At 40.0% G+C, this 22,905-nt stretch overlaps 1 protein-coding gene across 1 annotated transcript in view; it reads right to left on the bottom strand.

Moving 5' to 3' along the window:
- N4BP1 (NEDD4 binding protein 1) overlaps window positions 1-22,905 on the bottom strand; it is a 47,445-nt gene that overhangs the window by 13,441 nt on the left and 11,099 nt on the right. The window contains exon 2 of the mRNA XM_044760798.2: window positions 6,915-8,608. Coding sequence (XP_044616733.1) covers window positions 6,915-8,608 — 1,694 coding nt within the window. The remainder of the gene's footprint in view (window positions 1-6,914; window positions 8,609-22,905) is intronic.

Raw genomic sequence — 22,905 nt, forward strand, 5'->3', positions numbered from 1 at the left:
CAGGCTGCGGAGGCCTCCAGCCCCAGGAGAGCTCCAGCCCCTTTCTGGGGAAATGAGAAAGCTACTCAGTTTACAGCTTCCCGGAAACAAGTTAAGGGCCAGACTCAAATGAAACTAACTGGGGGCTGCGGCAAGCGATTTTGTTGAAGGAAGCAGAGAGGAGGGATAAAAAGTAACCAAACAAGGAGCTGTATAGAACATGAGTCGTATACTTTTTCTGTAAAGGGCCAGACAGGCTTTCTAGGCCATATGGTCTCTGCGACATCACTTCACTCTGCCAACTGGAAAGGAAAGAGTGGGGCCGTATTCCGTATTTATAAAAACAGGTGGTGGCCAGATTTGGCCCAGAGTCAGCAACCCCTAGAATGGAGGATGCCCCCTATCCAACACTCTGGTAACAAATTTCAAAAGAAACACGAAAAAATATTTAAATTTTATTCTCCAGCAGTTAAGTGGAGGTTTCCCAAAAAAAAGGTGTTTTTTCAAAGTTGGAAATTTTGCAGCTAGTAAACCATTTGCCTACCCATGAGTATTAGAAAGAAAAAAACTCAAACTCCCAAACTGTGATGCTATACCTTATGAGATTAGCATAACCCATCTTCACTGCTTCAATGATCACCTGTATTCCAATGACAGTAAATTCTACATCTTCAGTCCTGTCTTCTCTCCAAGTCAAAACCACGTGGTGGATATTTCCTTCACTTGAAAGTCCCGCCACCTCTGGCACAATGAGCCCAAAGTCAACCCCAGGCTCTCCTAATTGCAACCCACTGCACACATGCCAGTTAGACTGACCCTGAATGCACAAGGCCTTGGATCCTGCTCAGGGACTTCAACAGCACTACCATTCTGGATAAACCCAGTCCCTGGCTTCAAGGTCCCCTGCACACGTGACTAACCAGAAAGGATCTGGCCAAAGAGAACCTTCCACTTTCACCACCATGCATCATGACTCTCTTGGTTTTGGCCAGGTCTTGCCGTCTCATTCTCCCTGGGCTCTGACCTTTTTCTTAGGCTGGTTTCTCTGCATGCACTCTCTTATACAGGCCCCCACCCCACCTCCTTCCTCAGATGCCTTTAGAGCTCAATTCCAGTCCCTCTTCTATGAAGCTATCTCTTGACACAGGCCCTTAATCACCTCCTCTTCTTTCCTTTGACCCGCTACCCTGTACTCTGCACCAGAATCACAGACCTTGGGAGATAGAATGGACTTGGATTCCTGCTGGAGATAAAAAGAAACACCTGATGAGAGACACCAACTTGCCCAGGCTGTCCTGCCGGAGGGCAGATGACCTGGGATTTGACTAAGGCTTCCTCATTCCGGGGCCAGTGCCCTTTCGACTACCCCACAGTGGTACTGTCCCGAGCTCAATCCATGTTCTCATGGAGGAGGAATGGACATGCAGCAAACATCTACGGTCCGGAAGAGCAGCTCAGAAACGCCTCCTTTTGGAAGCTGAGGCCCACTCTCTTCTCAGTGAGCCATAAATGGGGCTGCAGAGGCATCAGCTGTACCCCAGAAAACATACGCAAGTAAACAAACCCATTCTGGAGGAAACAGTTCGGTAGTGGTTTACGTAAAAACATTCAAATACGGCAAGAATGCAGCAATATGACATTTGTTAGTGGAAAAAAGGCTGGGGGTAGTTTTTGTAGATGGGGTCTTTTTTTAATGTTTAAAAAGAATATATCATTCTAATTAATTGTCCTTAACAGCAAGGACAAGCCTAGAGTTAATGTCAACGATAGCCCAAACATAAAAATCCAAAAATACAACAGTCTGCTGGTTCTTAGGAAAACTAAAGGATTTTTATATTAAGTATGTTAAGTCCTGAGAACAACCCTTGAGAGAAATGCACTAAAAAAGCTTGTAAAGTGCCTCCTTAGCTTATCCTCGGATACAAAGTGTACTCTTTTTCCTCTTTTCCCTAACGGCTTCATTGACGGCAAAAGTAGAAACTGAGTAGAAGTGGGGTACCCAGGTCCACTCTCCTGGGTCACTGAGGAAAAAGCAGGGAAACGCAAGTAGATGAAATTCTGCTGCCCTGGACCCCTTACAAGTTAGAGGGGAAGAAACGGAGTTTCTAGAAACATTAGCTCTAAAAGAATTTCCAGAGTGTTACCCTCAGTGATAAGACCAGATCACTTCTGATAACCCAGAAAATCGCTAGAGCTGTTGCAGGAATAAAACCAGCAGTTCAAAATTCTGGAGGAGAACATAGAGATTTACCCAGAAAACAAAGCTACAGAAAAAAATCAAATGGAGCCAAATTATCGTCCTCAAAATAACAGGGTCCTTGACCCTTCCTACTTCAACTCCCACAGCCTGACCAGGCAGAAATGTGCCAAATCATCACTGTCTCCAAGCTTCTCAGCAATCAAACCAGAGCAGCTCGCTGACAGGTAAACCCACCCAGCTGTCCATCTGGACTCAGGAAAATGCATATACATACAATGACACCTCTCTACTTCTGAGAGGGCAAGCGCTCCAAACGCAGAATGAACAGACATTGGGCCTGAGAGGCCAGGTGTGCAGGCCCTCAAAGGAGATTTAAACTCTTGTTTCCATATAATTGCAGACAAGTTCTATCAACTGGTTGTTTTCCATATTGTAGCAGGCAGCCAAACCAGAAAGGAGATGGGCAACAGACACCTGATACAAACTCATGGCAGTCAGAGACCCAGACAGGGCAGTGTGGGGAAATAGTGAAAAACCCTTCTGAGTACCCAGGAGAGGGTAATTTCCTTCTATTGCTTCCGCTTAATAAAAATAGCCATGGAACCCTGATACAGAAAGACGAGCATGAAAAATGGTTAAAACACAAAGTTCTGGCAAGTGAAGGGGCAAACCTCATCTGCATGGAAAATTATCTACCCAGATAAGTCAGGTGCTCTTATGCTGAAGTTTCAGACTGACAGAGCCCAAGTGTTATCTGACCAACACTGTGATGTCTAGCCATACGCCGCAAACAATTTCCATTTACTCATCATTTGACTCATTCATGGTGACAAAAGGGAAAAACCACGTAGAGATATGCATACTCAGCAGCATTAGGTAGGGTATCTTAGAATTTCTCACGGTGCGTCTGTACGAACTGCAGACATCTCGCTGGATAGGCAAATAAACAAAGGCTCTGAGAAACCCAGGGGTGGTGGGGTAGGAGCTATTTTAGGGTGAGGTTCAAACCAACAAATCCTATTGCTTAAGGACTCAAATATCCTTTTTAACTACTTCCCAAGCTAGTTGGGTCAAATGAGTGAGGTTTACTCAGCAGTGTTAAGTAACTCAAGACCTAAGGATCTGATATTGCCCTGCCTGAAAATTCCAAGCTCAACCTCTGTGGGAGGAGGCAGGGTATACGATGGCTCGGGAGAGAGAGATTATGGGCCCAAACCTCCTATTCCTGTAATCTTGGACAAGATTTTTAAAACCGTTTCATGTTATGTAAATTATAGATAATTTTCACCACACAAAATTGGTGTAGAGATTATGTTTTAAAAGATACAGCAGTTGACACGTAACAGGTTTTTCGGCTTTAAGATTCCAAATATTTGTTGAATTAAATATATGGCCTCAGTTAAAATTTAAATTGATCACTGGAATAGTAATTGGAATAGCAAGTTATAAATGAGTGGTGAAAAGTCCTTAAAAAAAATCCTAATCTTTCCTAAGTCTTTCATTCATTCATTCATCCAACACACCGTTACTGAGTGCCCGCCCTATGCCAGGCACCATGGAGCTCGGCATAGCTCAGCGAACAGAACAGACACGGAATTTATCATCTATAATTCGAGTTTAACATTGAAGCAACTGATTTAGAATAAGAGTAAATTTTTCCCCAACTTTTAAAAAAATTTGAGGTGAAATTCACATAACTTAAGACAACAATTTTAAAGTGAACAATTCAGTGGCGTTTAGTACATTCACGATGTTGTGCAACCAGCACCCATATCTTGTTCCAGAACATTTCCACCACTCCAAAAGGAAAACCTGGACTCATTAAGCAGTTTCTCCCCCGAATAAGAGTTAATTTTAATTACTGCTATTTTCAGATCAATCTACATCAAATTAAGTATAAGTCTGTCTTCTTAGGATAACATATCCTTTGTAAAAGTGTTGCTTTTAACCAGAGATATCTGTGAATTCAACGAAAACTGAAATCCTCCTCAAATAATGTTTTCAAAAAAATTAATGACTGTGGTTTCCCTCAGTGCACTAACTAATTCAGTGGTTTTCATGAGACAGTACTACAGCGGAGGGGCGAGGAAATATGTGGTGTTGCCACGACGCCTGGGGGCAGGGCGTTATGGGCGAAGCAGGAGGGGCAAGACATGCAAAACCTCCCTTCAGGCTCAGCCAGCACCGCTCAAAGTTCCAACAGGCCCCTCTGAGGGGGACACTAGAACCTCCCTTCAGGCTCAGCCAGCACCGCTCAAAGTTCCAACAGGGCCCTCTGAGGGAGACACTAGAACCTCCCTTCAGGCTCAGCCAGCACCGCTCAAAGTTCCAACAGGGCCCTCTGAGGGAGACACTAGAACCTCCCTTCAGGCTCAGCCAGCACCGCTCAAAGTTCCAACAGGCCCCTCTGAGGGGGACACTAGAACCTCCCTTCAGGCTCAGCCAGCACCGCTCAAAGTTCCAACAGGGCCCTCTGAGGGAGACACTAGAACCTCCCTTCAGGCTCAGCCAGCACCGCTCAAAGTTCCAACAGGCCCCTCTGAGGGGGACACTAGAACCTCCCTTCAGGCTCAGCCAGCACCGCTCAAAGTTCCAACAGGGCCCTCTGAGGGAGACACTAGAACCTCCCTTCAGGCTCAGCCAGCACCGCTCAAAGTTCCAACAGGCCCCTCTGAGGGGGACACTAGAACCTCCCTTCAGGCTCAGCCAGCACCGCTCAAAGTTCCAACAGGGCCCTCTGAGGGAGACACTAGAACCTCCCTTCAGGGTCAGCCAGCACCGCTCAAAATTCCAACAGGCCCCTCTGAGGGGGACACTAGAACCTCCCTTCAGGGTCAGCCAGCACCGCTCAAAGTTCCAACAGGCCCCTCTGAGGGAGACACTAGCTAATACTCCAAGAGGCTTTATGAAAGTGGCATTAACACTGTTCATTCTATGCTAATTTGCATTTCTTTTCTTTGAAAACCAATTTCGGAAATCTTTCCACATATAGAAAAATGAAAAAGGATTAATATTACTCACAATCTTGACCTAAATTTTATGTCATCAGCTGGCTCAAGAAACCGTAACAATGAGGAACTGGTGCTGACCTTGGACTACGGGTGACTGAAAATGCACATTACACTTTTACTTAGATAATGCTATGCAGCTGTGGGCCATTTGCTGGGTTTCCCCCAAAAGAAATGCCAAAAAACAAAGTGAAAATGACAATAAACAGTATTATTTAGAAATGAAGACAAGTATATTATATATTTCTACTGCCTGTCTTCAAACTTTAACATGTGAAATGCTGGCTTTTTCTTTTTCTTTCTTTCTTTCTTTCTTTTTTGACAACAAAGCACAGCATCAATAATTCATTCAAAAAATAAAAACCAAAGAATCCTTACATTTTTAAAAATAGATACTAAAATATTTATAGATGAAATATCTGAGATTTCCTCCAAAATAATATGGATGAAAGGCAATAGGTGGGGGCACAGGTGAAACGTTTGAAATGATGAAACAAGACTAGCCGGGAGTTGATACCTACTGAATTGGGTAAAGGGCACACGGGAATCCCAAAAAAATCCAACGTGGGATTCATTATATTATCTTCTTATGTATCTGTTTGAAAATTCTAATTAAAAAAGTTAAAACAAAAAATAAATATATAATAAACATATTTCAATAACAAAACTTATTTTTCAATCTCATCAGGTACTCCTAGAAAATCAGGACATGAACTAATCTTTTAGAATTCCCAGGAAAGAAGCCACATAAATATTCAGCAATTCAGGAAAGTATGTCAACTTCTTCATTCCACGTCCAGGTGCCCCTTTCCTTGAACAGCAGCTGCTTAAAACACTAGACCTTGAAGACTTCAACACCAACAGAGTAACTGACTTTGAAAGCTGGAGGGACGCTTTACCTAGCAGCTGTGGAAACGGCATGATACAGACATCCTCTAGGACAGGGCAAGAGGCAAGAGATTGCAGCAAGTGGAACAGCAGGAAGAAACCTGTCCAAGGTCAAACAGCTGGTCCACAGCGGGGCGGAGACTCTGACCTGGTCCCCACTCTTCCCAGCCACTATATTAAACTATCCCTCAGAGAAGAAACCCAATCTGATACCAGAGGTATCAAATCAGAATCCTAAGAGGGATCTAAGACAGGCTAAATAGTAATGTTCATTTACCTCTTTTTACTAAAAACAAACAGACAAACTTCTACTGAGAGCAGAGGTCCATAAAGAAGCTCAAGCTGATGAGTCTTCTTAGGAAGGAAATTGCTATAAATCTATCAACAAAAGTATCAACAGAAGTACATCACACCGATTATCACTGCACACTACTGGCTAGAGACCTGGCATATTGTAGCATAAAAAGACAGAAAAATCTCTCTTTTGCCTTAAGCTCTATCCTTGTATTCAGAAACTAATGATATTCATGGTATTAAGAACTTAATGACTTAAAGGTCTCCATTACTGCTTATTACTGGGCAATGCAATGTGAAAAGACAAATTTTCTACCATCTCTTGCCCTCAGAAATATAGGTTCAGCAGGGTGAAGTAAAGTTTATAACTCCAGAAGATGGAATAACAAAACTTCTCCAACCAGCCGTTCTTTCTTTTTTTCAGGTAAGGCTACAGGTCAACTAGACAGATGCATAGGATGGTTCCAATAAAATGCATGTAATTCTGAGACATTGCTTAGAGCCCTATTTAAAACGATAATATAATCTGCAGACAGCGGACTTACGTAATTGCAACATTGCTCCCATCTATAACAATGTGCTTCAAATCCGTTCTCCCCGGTTCATTTTTTAACTCCAGCTTGTAGGGTACCTTCAGAGTATCGCGAAACCTTTGAACCCCTGTAACTGAGGAATCAATATGATCAGAAGGTCCTGCCAACCTTGCATCAGTAACTGAAGGTAAGAGCTGGGGCAGCGGCATCGGTGGAGAGAGGGGTGGACAATTCGGTTTAGACTGAGGAGAGCTACAATATCCCGAACGGTTTTCATAGGCAGACTTCACATTATTTGGAAGCAAAGGTTCTGCTTGATGCTGTAAACCATTTTCAGGAAAAACTGGAATTCTGGGCTGATGGCTTGAAGCTCCTCTTGAAACAAAACTGACAACTTCTTTGGGACTAGAAGGGGCAACAGAGGGTGAAGGGCCATCAGTTTCAAGGTCTATGTTACACACGTAGTTCTGATTTGAACTCCAGATTTCTTCTTTCTGTTCTATTGGCACTGTTCTCAAAGTATTAATTTTGCAATTTGAGGTACATGGTTTTGATTCTACTTTGAACGGTAACTGAGGAAATTTTCCTACCATGTTTTGCTGTGTGTGAGTGTGTGTCTTCTTTGGAGTGGAATCTGCTGTAAGCTCCTTTATGCTGCTACAACCACCTTTATTTTTGGTTTTGTTGGTCTCTGGATACACAGTACCGGGTGAAAACTCTCTATCTTCTTGGAATCTTTTATTTTCTTTTTCAATTTCCTCTAAGAGCAATAATGGCTCTGTGGATGGCCCATATTCCCTAATGACCTTTTCAACAATTTCTTGAGAATAGCCCATGGTTTTAAAAAAGTTTACGAGGATGTTGTATTCCATTTCCTCAGTAGTCTCTTTTATATCTGGACTTAAATTTTCAGGATCAGTAGAAGAATCAGATACGTCAATGATTACACTTCCAGGTACTGTCTTACCATCATGAAAAAGCTCCCCCTCCTGAACATTTTCCAAAGAAAATTGTTTCTTGGTATGCCTTTCTTCAGAATCAGAGAATCTCCTTTTGTGACATACTCTGTCTTTGGAAAGTGCCTCTTCATCTGGGGTTAGACCATTTATTGGAACAAAACGTACATCTTGTGAACTAGAAAAGATTGTATCCATTTGTTTCGTAAGCTCAGAAACAGGAGTCCCAGCTTTATTTCTTGCATCTTCCTGCAAAACAATTTCATCTCTGGAAAAATTCAGCCCTGTGGCGGCATTCTGTGTAAACTCTGTTTGTTTAGAATCTCTAATTTCAAGAACATCATCATCTCCTCTTTCAAATAGATTCTCCTCACCTTGTGTGAGTGTCAAAAGTTCTTTTTTCAAGGAAGTGGGCAAAATCAACAAGTCCATTGTATATTTATCTGCACGAGCTTCAACAAATTGTTTAAATTCCCTTTTCACCTCTGATTCTTTCTGACTGTTGGGTAAGTTCTCATTATTCTCAAAGAGCTTTACAAACTGCTGAATGTGACTCCTAGCCATCACCACAGCTTCGGCACTGCCTCTGATGCCGAGAAGACCAATGTCCAGAATGCAGAGATCGGCACAGGTGTCCTGAATCAAGCTCTTCAGAAACAGGCTCTGCGCCCCAACAAAAATGCAGTGCATGGCCTTGGGGTAACATTCTCTTTCTTCTAGTTCAGGTTCACAGACTCCTTTAATATATTCCTGTAAAGACAAGAAATTAGATCAATTTACAAAAGCTCTTTACAGCACATGTTGCACCTGTAATTACAAATGTCAAGTTGTACAAAAATCAAAAGCATGCTAATAACTTCGGGGAAAAATGCCATGTTTTAAATAAAAGATTTAAAATAACAGATATAAGTTGCTGAGTCGTTTTCAGAGGAATAGAAAACTTTGCATTTAAGTCTAAAAGGCAGGTATTTGTAACTTTCAACAGTGTATCTTGCAATGTGATCTTACTGGTTTGCCCAGCTGCACAGTAGATAATGACAAAACTGGATTTATTTACATCTATAAAGAACAAACATCTTTGCTTGCTACCAGTCATTTATTATTTCTATGACATTATTAAGATAATCAAGTTGAACAATTTACTCCAGGACAAACTTTGACTTTTGCTTCGCTACTATTGCCCTTAGTTTCAAATAAAACAAACTGATTTCTTGAAGGCATTTAAAAATAAGATCTAACAAAAAAATTTTCTCCAGCTGGCTGGAACAACGCATACCCTATATAGTTTTACGTCTCTTTTCTAAGAAAGACCAGACTGTTTACACGGAGATCTAAATATAAAGAATCAGAGAATGGTGGACAGTATTGCCATTCTCAGATGTAAAGCTAGGGTTTCTAGTAAAATTTGGTATTGAAGGCCTGAATGAGGTAAGAAGGGGAACTGGGTTCTTTAGCAATTAGGTTGCTAGTGGAGGCAGAAATGTGAATCGAGCAAACACGTGGAGCATACTTGTTGTTGATGACTTGGGCAGTGGAGTCAGTTCCTAGGCTCAAATGCCCGCCATACAACTGGTGACCCTGCTCAAGTTCCTCACCCCCAATCCCAATTTCTTCAACTGTAAAACAGAGGCAAGGGTAGGGCAATTTCAGGTATTTTGAGGGAATTCAATGATATAATGAATGTAAAGTTCTGACAACACTGTCTTGCACATAATGAGTGTTCACTAAATAATAACACTGTTATTTAAATCACTAGTGAAAATTTTCTGGATAGATATTTCTAAGAAATGGGCCCGGCAATACCTGATCTATACTTAAAACTAAAATTAAAATGGCACTACCAAAAATGGTGGTATTTAAAAGTTCAACGTGTGCAGCGCCAGTCACAATGAGGCTTTGCAATCTTGCACCTACTTCATACTTGCTACTATAACAGCCACACATCTTCAGTGAGAATTTATACACAAACGTGTACACATTCCTTGTTTACATATTCAGAACTAGAAAATTCCTGAGTAGATGAAACACCAGAATATGAGGAAAACGTCACAAAGGAAAAGCTTGACCTAAGCAGTATGATGCTCAGTCATGAGTTCTTTGTTTCTTATGTCTTTTTAAATAACCCTGGAATGTCTGTGGGCTTGGTGGTAAAGAAGGGAGAAAAGTGGCACTGGAGAGAGGAGCCTGGCTTTTTATTAGAGCAGTTTGCTATCTTTGTGACATGGTAACTGAGTTAAACACAAAGCACAGGAACTAACCATCCTTTCTTCCTAGCTGTGCAAGGAGAGCGTTCAATATTGATGTCAGCATCCGTGAAAACCTCCATACGGGCAACACTGTGCTGCCACCTGTTTGAACTTCTGCGCAGCTGGGCTGTGGCTTGAAGTTGTTTTTTTAAAAACATTTTATTTTGAAATAATTCTCAGCTCACAGGAAGTTACAGAGATAGTACATAAAGGTCTGTGTACTCTTCACCGAGTTTCCTCCAATCATTACATCTTATATAATCATAGGACAATTTATCAAAACCAGGACAAGTACATTGATAGTGTGTATATAGTTCTATACCATTTTATCACACACATAGATTCATGAAAATACCACTTCAATCAAGGTACAGAATGATCCCATCACCACAAAACTTTCCTTCATGCTACCCCTTTATGTCATATTTACCCCACTTCCACCTACCATCCCTACCCACCCTGCAACCACTAATCTGTTTTCGTCTCGATAATTCTGTGACTTCAAGAATGTTATATAAATAGAACTATATACAGTATGTGACTTGTGAGATCGGCTTTTCTCACTCAACCTAATGCTCTTGAAATTGATCTAAGTTCTTGCATTATTCAATAGTTCATTCCTTGTTACCCCTTACTACTATCCCATGATACAGATGAACTACCGATTTTTAGCCATCTACTTACCGAAGGACATTTTGGTTGTTCCAGTTTGGAGCTATTACACATAAAGCTGCTATGAACAATCACGTATTGGTTTTTACGTGGACTTCAGTTTTCATTTCTCTGGGATAAACGCCTGGGAGTGCAACTGCTAGGCATATGGTAAGTGCATGTTTAGCTTTTCAAAGTACTGCCACATCATGCTCCAGAATAGCCATACCACTTCATATTCCCACTAGCAACGTATGAGAGATTCAGTTTCTCTGCATCCTTGCCAACATATATTGCCACTAATTTTTATTTTAGCTATTCTAATAAGAGTGTAGTGTATCTTATTATGGTCTTAGTTTACATTTCCCTAATGACAAGTGATGTTGAACATCTCTGCATGTGCTATTTGTCATTTTTCTTTCCTCTTCAGTGAAATGTCTGCTCATTTCTTTGGTCCATTTTCTAATTGGATTGTTTGGTCTTTACTGTTGAGTTTTGAGAGTTTTTTATATATTATAGATATGAACCCTTGTTATATACGTGGCTTGCAAATATTTTCTCCTGGTCTGTAGTTTCTATTTTCATCCTTTTAACACGGTCTTTTGTGACAGGAAAAGTTTTTAAGGAAGTTCAGTTTATTGGTTTTTGCTTCACCAAGCCCTATGTCCCAAAGATTTCGCCTATGTTATCTTCTGGAAGTTTTGCATTTAAATTTATGGTCCATTTTGAGTTGATTTTTGTCTAAGATGTGAGATTTAGGCCTAGGTTCATGTTTTTGCTTATGGATATCTAATTGCTCTAGCACCATTTCTTGAAAAGACTATCTTTTCTCTATTGAGTTGCTTTTGCATCCTTGTCAAAAATCAGTTGGCCACACTTGTGTGGGGTTATTTCTGGGTTCCCTATTCTGTTCCATCAACTTACACATCTATCCCTTCACCAATACCACACAGTCTTGACTATAATAATTATATAATATCTTGAAATTGGATAGTGACTGCTCCCACTTTATTCTTCTTTTTAAAATTTTTAGCTATTCTAGTTCCTTTGCCTTTCCATATAAACTTTACAATAGTCTTTTTTAGCAACTGTTCAGCAATTGTGTTAAACTTGCACATTGATTTGAGGATAACTGACATCTGCTGAGTCTTCTGATGCATGAGCATGGTATGTCTATCCATTTTTCTAATCTTTGTTTTCTTTCATCAGTGTTTTATAGTTTTGAGCACACAAGTCCTGTACGTGGTGTTAGACTTACATCCAAGTATTTCATTTTTTGAACAATTTAAAGTGACACCGCATTTTAATTTTGGTTTCTATGTGTTCACTGCCAATAAACAGAAATAAAATTGATTTTGATCATGTATCCTGTGACCCTGATGAATCTATTTCTAGTTCTAGGATGTTTCCTTATAGATTCCTTGGGATTTTCTATGCAGACAACTATGTCATCTACGAATGCTTTTTTCCCTGATCTACAGATGCCTTTTACTTTATCTTCTTGCCTTACTGCACTAGCTGGAACTTCCAGCACAGTGTCAAAGTGCAGTGGGGAGAGCTGCCATGCTTGCCTTGCTCACGATCTAAGGGAGAAAACATTTGGTCTTTCACTATTAAGTATAATGTCAGATTTTTTTAAAGATGTTCTTTATCATGTTGAGGAAGTTATCCCGTATTCCTATTTTTTTAGGGATATGAACATGAATGGGTGTTGAACTTGTTAAATGCTTTACAGTATCACATAATCATGTGATTTTACTTCTCCAGTCTGTTGATATGGTTGATTACACTGACTGAGTTTTGAATACTGAACCAGCCTTGTATCCCTGGAACAATGGCCACTTGGTCATGATGTATAATTCTTTTATATATTGATGAACTCTACCTAATATTTTAAGAATTTTTGCATCTCTACTCATGAAGGACTTTGGTCTGTAGTTTTCCTTTTTTGTACTGTCTTTGGTTTTAGCATCAGGATAATACTGATTACAAATGAACAGAAAAGGAAGTATTGTTCTCTCCTCTTGTATTTTCTAGAAAAGGTTATGTAGAATTGATGTTAATTCTTTTAAAAACATTTTGTAGTCTTCCCCAGTGAAACAATCTGGGCCTGGATATTTCTTTTATGAAGAATTTTTAAGTTATTAATTCAATTTCTTTAATAGCTACAAGGCTGTTCAAATATTTATTTCATATTGGTTAAAGTTATGGTAGTGCACTTTTTGAGCAACTGGTCGATTTCATCTAAGTTGTCAAACTTAGGTGTGTAAAGTTTGTAGTAGTTATCTTTTTGATGTCTACAGGGTCTGTAGTTGATTTCCTACTTCAGCCCTGATTAGTAATTTATGTCTTCTTTCTTCAGTGTGGTTAAGAGTTTGTCAATTTTATTGATTTTTTTCAAAGAATAAGTTTGTTGTTTCATTGATTTTCTCTATTGTTCTGTGTTTTCAACTTCATTGATTTCTGCTCTTTATTTCTCTCCTTTTGCTTCCTTTGGGCTTATTTTCCTCTTCTTTTTCTAGTTCCTAGAAGTGAGAGCTTAGATTACCAATTTGAGACTTTTCTTCTTTTCTAATGTAGTATGTGTTATAAACTCCCTTTTCAGAACTGCTTAAGCTGCATCTCACAAATTTTGTCCTGTTCTGTTTTCATTTTCATTCAGTTCAATGTATTTTTAAAATTTCTCTTGAAATTATTCAATATTAAGAAGTGTGTTGTTCACAGTTTCCAAGTGTTTGGAGGTTTTCTTGTTATCTTTCTGTTACTGATTTCTAGTTTGATTCCTTTGTGGTCAGAGAACACACTCTATACGATCTCAGTTCTTTTAAATTTGTTGAGATTTGTTCTATGGCCCAGGTGATAGTCTATCTTGATACGTGTTCTGTGAGCATGAGAAGAATGTGTCTTCTGTTGTTGGGCAGAGTGTTCTAGAAATATATATTAGAATCTGGTTGATTGACGGTGTTGCTGAGTTCTTCTATATTGGTGGTGATTTTCTGTCTAATGGGTCTATCAATTGTTGAGAGGATGTTGAAGTCTCCAACTGTAACTTTAGATTTGTCAATTTCTCCTTTCAGTTCTGCCAGCTTTTGCTTCATATATTTTGCAGTTCTACTGTTAGGAATATACACATTTAGTATTATTTATCTCATGGGGGAACTAAACCTCTTATTATTATGTAATGTCGCTCTTTGCTCTAGAGGCCACTTCGTCTGACAGCAATATTGCCACTCCAGCTTTCTTTTGTTAATGTTTAAATAGTATATGTTTTCCCCTCCTTTTAATTTTAACTTATGGATATCATTAGATAGTCACGCATTTCTTAATGATGGGGATCTCTTCTGAGAAATGTGTCATTAGGCGATTTTATCATTGTGCCAACAGCACAGAGTGTACTAACACAAATCTAGATGGTATAGCCTACTTTACACCTAGGCTCTATGCTACTAATCTTATGACACCATCATCACGTGTGGTCTCCTGCTGACCGAAATGATGTTATGCAGTGCATGATGGAAATTGAAGACATCATATAGTTTGGTTGTTTTTTTAAGTTTATTCTGACAATCTCTATCTTTTAATTGGTGTGTTTAGGCTATTTACTTTTCTCTGGTGAGGAAGATTGGCCCTGAGTTAACATCTGTTACCAATCCTCCTCGTTTTGCTTGAGGAAGATTGTCTCTGAGCTAACATCTGCGACAATCTTTCTCTATTTTGTATGTGGGATGCTGCCACAGCATGTCTTGATAAGTGGTATGTAGGTCCGTGCCCAGGATCTGAATCCACAAAGCCCAAGTGGCTGAAGTGGAGTGTGTGAACTTAACCACTATGCCACTGGGTTGGCCCCAAGACTATTTACTTTTAATGAAATTATTGGTAAGTTTAGATTTAAGTCCACCATTTTGTTTTCTGCTTGCTCTCTATTGTTAACTCCTTTTTTCCCTATCCAGCCTTCTTTTGCATTATACAAACATTTTTCACTATTACAATTTAATTTACTTATTGGATTTTTTTTACTATGTCTCTTTACATAGTTTTTAAAGTGGTCATGCTATTACAATATACATACTTAATTTTTATGGTCCACTTAAAATCAATATTTCATCATTTCAAGAGGAATGTATAAACTCACTGTTGTACTATTGATATTTTTCATTTTCTATACCTTATAATGTTCTGACATCTTCAGAGGCCTTTCAGATCTGGGGAAAGACTTACCCTACCAGGGCTAGCTAATTCCTAGGAGCGGTAGAAAGTCTGCTTAAAGCATGCCTTTCATGTGCTGATTGCCTGATCCAGGGCTGTGCCCCCACTCATCTCCTAATCTAACTCACAAACCAAGCCAATATTTCCCCTGTCCTGCATCAAGCTAGGGCCAGGAACCAGACAACTAAGGACAGCCCCTGTGACCCAAAGCCGCCAGAATTATCAAAACTAGCCAATCCTGAACTGTTTACCCTGCCCTGCCCTGCCTTTCCCTTGCTCCTCCTTCTGGCTCCTGAACAAAACCTGATGCCTCACCTATGGCCCTGCGTGGTGAGATATGCCCTCTTCTCTTGGGAAATATAAGTAATCAGAATCTTCTTTCCACAACACTGACTTCTCCATGCCATCACTCAGTCACCTCCATAACTTAAAATCCCTCAGGTACAAATTTTAGAACCCACTATCGTCTAGGCTCCTTTACTCTTGGTTTCTATCCTCTTTGCTCCCCCTTGTATGTTAGAGCTATCACAAGCATTACATGAATATACATTTGAAATCCCATCAGACAAGGTTATAAATTTTGCTTCCAACCATTAACTCATTCTAAAGAATGGAAGAGGAGAAAGTAACTTATTATATTTCCCTAGATATTTATCATTTCTGTCTGAAGACTTTCCTTTACCAATTCTTTTGGAGCAGGCTACTGGCAATGACTTCTCTTTAGTTTTTGTTCAACTAAGAATGTTTTATCATGCTTTATTTCACTTTCATTCTCAAAGGATAATTTCACTGGATAGAGAAGTCTTGGTTAACAGCTCTTTTCTTTCACCACTTAAGAAAATACTGTGCCACTTCTCTGGGCTCCATGGTTTCAGATAAAGCAAGCTGCACTCATGCTAACTGTTGCTCTCCTACCCACACACCTTTTCCTCTGACACTTTCATGACTTTTAACACGCCTTCAGCTTCCAGCAGCGCAGTTATGATGAGTCTGGGTATGCAGTTCTTTGCATTAATTCTGTTTGTGTTCACCGAGTTCTCTAATCATTATGTTTACATCTTCTGCCAATGTGGGGAAGTCTTTAGCATTATTTCTCCGAATACTTTTTTACCACCACACTCTTTCTCCTCTACTCCTTTCATTCAGTTTAGATAACTTCTATTGTTCTATCTTCAAATTCACGGACTCTTTCCTCTGGTATCTCCATTTTAAAATTGAGCCCTTTCGGTGAGTTTTTATTTAGGTTACTGTATTTTTCAGTTCTTACCTTTCCATTTGGTTCTTCTTAAATCTTCTATTTCTTTGCTGAAACTTTCTATTTTTCTATTAGTTTTAAGAGTGTTTGTGATTGCCTGTTGGAAAATTTTTATAATAAATGTTTTAAAGTTGTTGTTAGATAATTCCAGTGTCTCTGTCATCTTGGCATTGGTGTCCATTGTCTTTTCTCATGAGAGCTGATATTTTCCTGGTTCTTTACATGCCAAGTAATTTTGTACTGTATCCATTTTGAATATTATGAGACTTTGGGTCTTGTTTAAATCCTATGATGAATGTTGACACTTTTGTTCTAGCAGGTAAGTGACCTAGTTAGACTTAGGCTGCAAGCTGCAGCCTGTCATCCGTGAATCTCAATTCCGTTTTTAAAGCCTCTGCAATCCTATCTGCATCTGTCCCACATGTGTGCTACCCAGTGGCCAGTCTGGAACCTGGATGGTGGTTTTTTTGTTAGTTCGGTTCCCAGAAGTCTTTGTCATAATGATGAGGAGTAGATCCATGCATGTATAGCTTGAGGATGAACCTAGGAGACCATCAACAAGGTTTATGGAGTCACTTTCCTGAGCTCTTCCCTATGTGCCATCTTTCTAGTGCTTTCTGGTTCCCTGGGGCTCTTCTTTTCAGTCCTCCAGTCAGAAAGCTGGGGCTTTGGTTATCCCACTTTGCTTTGTACTTCTGCAACTGTGCCTCGGCCCATCCCGAGGACAGAGAGGAAAAAAAGCAGTAATGCTGGCTCCATCCTCTTGGGACCCAACTTTACCAATCAGAGAGCAAGGTTCCCCTCCCTCAGCATTTTGGCTCCTGCAAACTTGCATTGCCAGCATCATGGGAACTGGAAGCTGGTCTACATATAGAATGAAGAAAAGAAGAACACAAATGGACCTTTGTACTCTATTAGGTGCTCCCTTTTCTCCCCCTAGAGCTAAAACTACAGGGCTTCTCCTGATGCTCTTTCTACGTACTGCTGCCCATTTCCAACTCCGGGTTGAGCTGCGCTGAGTTTAGGCTAGGAGAAAACAGAGGGGAAAAAATGGTAAACTTGCCACTGGTTTGCTGGTACTCTGAATTCTGATCTTCCTTCCCCGTCAGCCTGCTACTACTTACTTTTTAGGGTCCTCAAACAGCTGCTTCACGCACCCTGTTCAAGTTTTACAGCTCTATTCAACAGGAGTGACAGGATGGATGTGCTCATTCTATCTTACTCAGATCTGGAACCTCCTTGCTGCCTACTATATTTAAATAACACTGCCTGTTTAGCATAAGTAAGCATACGGTGGAATTCACATGAGTGAAATACTGCTGAGACTACTGTGCTGCCACTGGAGAAGGAAAAGCTGATCACATCCACTCAGTGGAACGCCAGTAACAATCAGCTAACCTGGAAAGAAGGCTTCTTCTCCAGAGAGAAGACTTCCAAAACAGTCATCTTCTCAAACAAGGGTTAATTCTCTAACTAATCCAAGGTAAGGCCCGCCATCAACACATCCTGCCCAGACACAAAGCTTCCAACTGGCTTTTCAGATTTAGTATGAAACGTGAAAACACTTATGCCAGGACAAAGTCTCAAATACGAAGAAAACCAATAAAGTAGAACACAAAATAGAGAAAACTAGGTAAAGCAGGGTATAAAAGAAAACGTCAACAAAATTTTAATTAGTGCTTTCAAACAGATACAAGATGATAATGAATTCCTAAAACAGGAATCAAGATGCTAAAAAAAAGAAAGAAAAATAATCAGAATAAGAGTACTATAAGAATACAAGAATAAGAGTATATATCATAGGAATACGACAGCCAAAGTAAGAGGCAATAGAAGAGGTGAAAGACACAGTGGAAGAAATCTCTCCAAAAGTAGCACAAAAACACAGAAATGAGAAAAATGAGAGAAAAGAAACTTTAAGGTCCGTCTAGTATATCCCAAATCCAAATAACTGGCATTCCTAAAAGATAGAATGGCAATTAATAAATAACACAAATCATTTCCGGAGCTAAAATATACAAGACCTCATACATAATTGGTGAAAAATTCCATTAAGCCCTGTCTCAGAGCTAAAGCACACAGATCCATCTTGAGAGTCCACCGAATACCCAAGCATGATTATTTTTAAAGGCCCACAAGAGAAAAATCCGGGGGCAGGGTGGGAACAGGGCACACATAAAAGAATGACAATCAGAATGTCAGAAATCCCCAACAGCAATTCTGGATGACGGCGGGAAAAAGGGTAGCAATGCATTCACATTCTAAGGTAAAATGATTTTCAATCTACAATTCCACACCATCCACATTACATATGAACTATAAGGCAGAATAAAGACATTTTAGACATGCTAAAGGCTGAGAAAATTATTTCCATTGACTCTCTTCTTGAGAAACTATTTTATGATGAAGGCCACCAAAAACAAGGGTGATGAAGTAATTAGGAAATTCAATCCAAGAGTGGCACATAGAAGTCCAAAGATTACAGCTGTTTAGCAGACAAGCTGAGAAAGCAGCTGACTGGAAGAGGGAAGAGAGCTCTAGGGGCACTCTCCCAGAAAACGAGGCTCAATGAATAGCTGAGATAAAGTAATATTTGTAAAATATTAGGGATGTGTTTAAAGCAAATTTCACAAGTAGATGAAAAAAGGGCAGATAAAAATTCAAGGAAAGGGGCTGGCCCCACGGCTGAGTGGTCGGGTTCGCATGCTCTGCTTTGGCGGCCCAGGGTTTCACTGGTTTGGATCCTGGGCGCGGACATGGCACCGCTCATCAAGCCATGCTGAGGTGGCGTCCCACACAGCACAACTAGAAGGACCCACAACTAAAAATATATACAACTATGTATCACGGGGCTTTGGGAGAAAAAGGAAAAATAAAATCTTAAAAAGAAAAAAAATTCAAGTAAAGATTAAAAGCTGTACCAGAAAGAAAACATAATGTAATATACTACTTGGCTTTGCAGTTAACAGTATTTACCTAAGTCATAATTATATAAACCCTGTTTCTTGCTTTAACTACAAAAACACCTGTATTAGTGTTTTAGTCTGTTCAGGCTGCTATAACAAAACACCACTGACTGGGTAGCTTACAAACCACAGAAACTGATTCCTCCCAGTCCTGGAGGCTGCAAGTCCAGGGTCAGGGCATCAGCGGGGTTGGTGAGGGCCCTCTTCCAGGTCCAGACTTCTTGTGTCCTCACACGGTGGAAGAGGAAAGGAGCTCTCCGGGGCCTCTGATGAGAGTGTTATCCATAAAGCATAACCCATGATGGCTCTCTGCCCTACGACCTAATCACTCCCAAAGGCCCCACCTCCTAATACCATCACACTGGGCATTAGGATTTCAGCATAGGAATTTTGAGGGGACACAAATATTCAGACCACAGCAGTTGGGAAAATGGGGCAGTTTTTGTCTCATGATCTATCTTAAAGAAAGTGATAATGCCTACATTGATAAGAAATAGCAGTATACTAGTTATAATTATTTTAGGTAACTATCCGAACAGCTGAAAAGGGTAAAAAGTAGCTGACTCTATGAAGCTGGGGAGGGGCAGAAGCAAGGGACTGCTCTTCTTTACTATAAAACCCTCAATACAACTTGATCTTTTTGTTTTAACCATGTGTGGATACTATTTTGGTACACTCCTTACTTCCTAATTTTAATAAAAAATTTTAAAAGTGCTGTGACGCTGTATGGGTGACAGCTTTGGCCCCAACTTTAAGTTCTGCTTGATTCTTTAACATTCAAGATAAGAAATGTTAGCAGTTATGAAATATTGTGAGTGATTCATCTTTAAAGCAAACATTTTCTATTATTTCTCTGTTACTTTTCTGGATTAGTTTAATCAAAGAGTATTCTGCAAGAAGAGCTGTCCAAACACTAGCACATCTGTAACTAATTAACTGTATGATTTAGGATGTCCTCAATTCTATGCAAACAAAAGAAAATGTAAAATTAAACTGGATGCTGAGACAGACAGCTAACTGCAAAAATCAGTGAACAACCTTGATTTCAATTTTTAAAAACAGACTTTATTTTTTAAAGTGGTTTTAGGTTCACGGCAAAACAGAGCAGAAGGTAGAGATTTCCCATACATAATTTTTTTATGATAATCATAGAAGTCTCTATGTTTTTATCAACTTAAGTCAATTTTATACATTTGAATCTATTGAAAATACATACCCTAAAATTGTCAATCTGATGTGCTATTTATAAACAAATCAATTTACTTTTCATAGCTTATACAGTCCTTTCACAGCAAGTGACCTTCTCAGGGATATATCCAGATACTGCTTAGATTACTGTCTTTCAAAGAAAAGAAAAATCAAGTAAACATTAGAGCCTCTGAGAAGATTACAGATGCCTCGAAAAGCTCCTGCGGCCCTGGGTGTTTAAGCACTAGGAGGACTGGCAGAGAAACGCCCCGTAACACAAGCAGAGCTGACAGTATCCCCCAAACGACTACAAAGCAGTGCAAGGTGAACTGCTGGGCTCTGAGGAAGAGCTGTGCTAAGAGCTTGTTCTACAGCTTCACAGCCACAAAACTTTGTAGAGCGTGTGTGTGCGTGTCCCCAAAATAAATGAGTAATTATCCCTTGAGATTCTGACTCAATTCTTTTCATTAATAATTCACTCTTGCAAGTTACTATGTGGCAGTAACTGATTTTTATACTCAAGTTCAGAAGTGAACAATAAAGTATACAAGTTTACAGTATTATTACATTCTAGGCAGCGCGTGGCCATCACTTATACTGATGAGAAAAGATTCTGTGAATTCAAATAGCTGTCATTTGCATTTGGCTGTATTTGGTATCTGAACATTTGAATGCTGGTCAAAGACTGTCTCCCTCATCTTGCAACGTTCATATTCTGTTTTACTTTACTCAGGCTTTGAAGAAAAAAGGGGGGTACACATAATACACATAACAACAACTTCCCTTTCATATGGTAAAATGAATTTCTATTATTCCACCTTCTACAAACTCAGCTCTCTCATAATATTTCACAAATCCAGAGAGAAGCTATTGGCAGCCTCTGCCATTCAGAACATGGCTAAATCTTTGAAAAGATCAAAGTGGCTATTCAGGAGGCTGCAGGCTCGATGTGGGGAAAGGTTTCTCAGCACCACTTTTCGCCATCTACATCTCTTATCATGGGCACATACTTGAGGGGCTTTGTCAGCTTGTTTCCCAGATCACGTATGGTTGAAGCAGCTGACGGAAAGTGTAAAAGGAACAGCATTGGGCACTACCTGCGGAGCACATGACAGCAAATGACAACTGACAGCACAGGTGCAAAAGCAAATTTAAGAAAGACATAATGGTTAAAAACCATAGCAACTCAAGATCAGCTATCATGAGTATAGATCTGACACACTTTGGCAGCTGCCAGGAGTGTAACTGTGCCCTGGCACAATGTAACAGAAGATACTCCAGTTGACCACAAATTACTGAGGATGGGGAACACTATGCAGGCAAGGAGGCTCTTAATACATCACAGAGACATTTCTAGAATGGTTCAGAATAGGACTTCTCAACTCTGGCTGCACGCTTCAGGAGTATAAAGATTTCTTACATTTAGGAGACTCTTGTATAAATAGCATTGTATATTATCTCTTAGAGAAAAGAAAGCAGGAGGAGTAACATGATTTTTAGACTGACACAGGAGTCCTACAAATATATATAAATTAGAAGCACCAGAAAAGCCTTAGGAAACAACTAACTTTTTAACATTATTAATCTACAAATCTATAAGAGGTCAATTTTAGGTCTCTATCTGGCCATCTATATTAATAGTATTGCTATAAAAATAATAACCACCATATTAGGCATTTTTCCAACTTACTTCCAACATTTGCTTTCTGTTCCATCTTTCTACTCAATCTCATTTCTACAATGTCTACCAAGTTCTTTCCCCAGAGGGGCGCCTTAACTGCCCCACAGGAAAGGACTTCCCTGACGCTCACTCTGAGTGTACTTCTGGAAACACCAGGAGGCACACTGTCCACCCTGACTGCATCCCCATGACATCTGGAAACCTCTGAAATTCTACAGCTTTTTACACTTTACTCTCACCTAAATAACGCCTTCAGGTCCCCAACCTCATTTCTGTCACTCTTCTCACTCTTAGTAAAGACGTCATTTTATCAGAGTCCAACACACGTGAAGCCCTTCGACTGCCTCTCCCTGCTCATCTAAAAATTTTACCTTTCACGAATTCTTTCTCCGTCCTTCCATTTCAAAGCCATGCCCCTTTCCCAGGCCTTGATTCATCACTCCCTTTTCATGCACCCCTGCCCCTCCGACTACAGACATGTTGGTTTCCCCGAGCCCACAGAACACCTTCCTCAGCCCCAGCCTGGGACCACTCCATTTCTGTATTTTCATCTTCACACTTTTTGAAAAAGTAGTCTAAACTCCATTTCACTGTCAACGCCTTGAAATCTGGATTCTGCCCCCTTCAAACTGAAACCACTTTCTTGAATGCCAACAATGACAACCAATGCCAAACCCAAAGGCTCCTTCTCTGCACTCTCCTATTCAGGCTCTCTGTACCATGATACCATCGACCAACTTCTTGACAAGTGCTTTCCTCTCCACACTTCTGAGATACCACTAGCTTTTTTACTTCTTATCTTTCTGACTACTCTCCCAAATCCTTTGCTGCCTTTTCAGACTGCACCTTAAATG

Source organism: Equus asinus, chromosome 28 (assembly GCF_041296235.1).
Source record: "Equus asinus isolate D_3611 breed Donkey chromosome 28, EquAss-T2T_v2, whole genome shotgun sequence".
Taxonomy (NCBI): domain Eukaryota; kingdom Metazoa; phylum Chordata; class Mammalia; order Perissodactyla; family Equidae; genus Equus; species Equus asinus.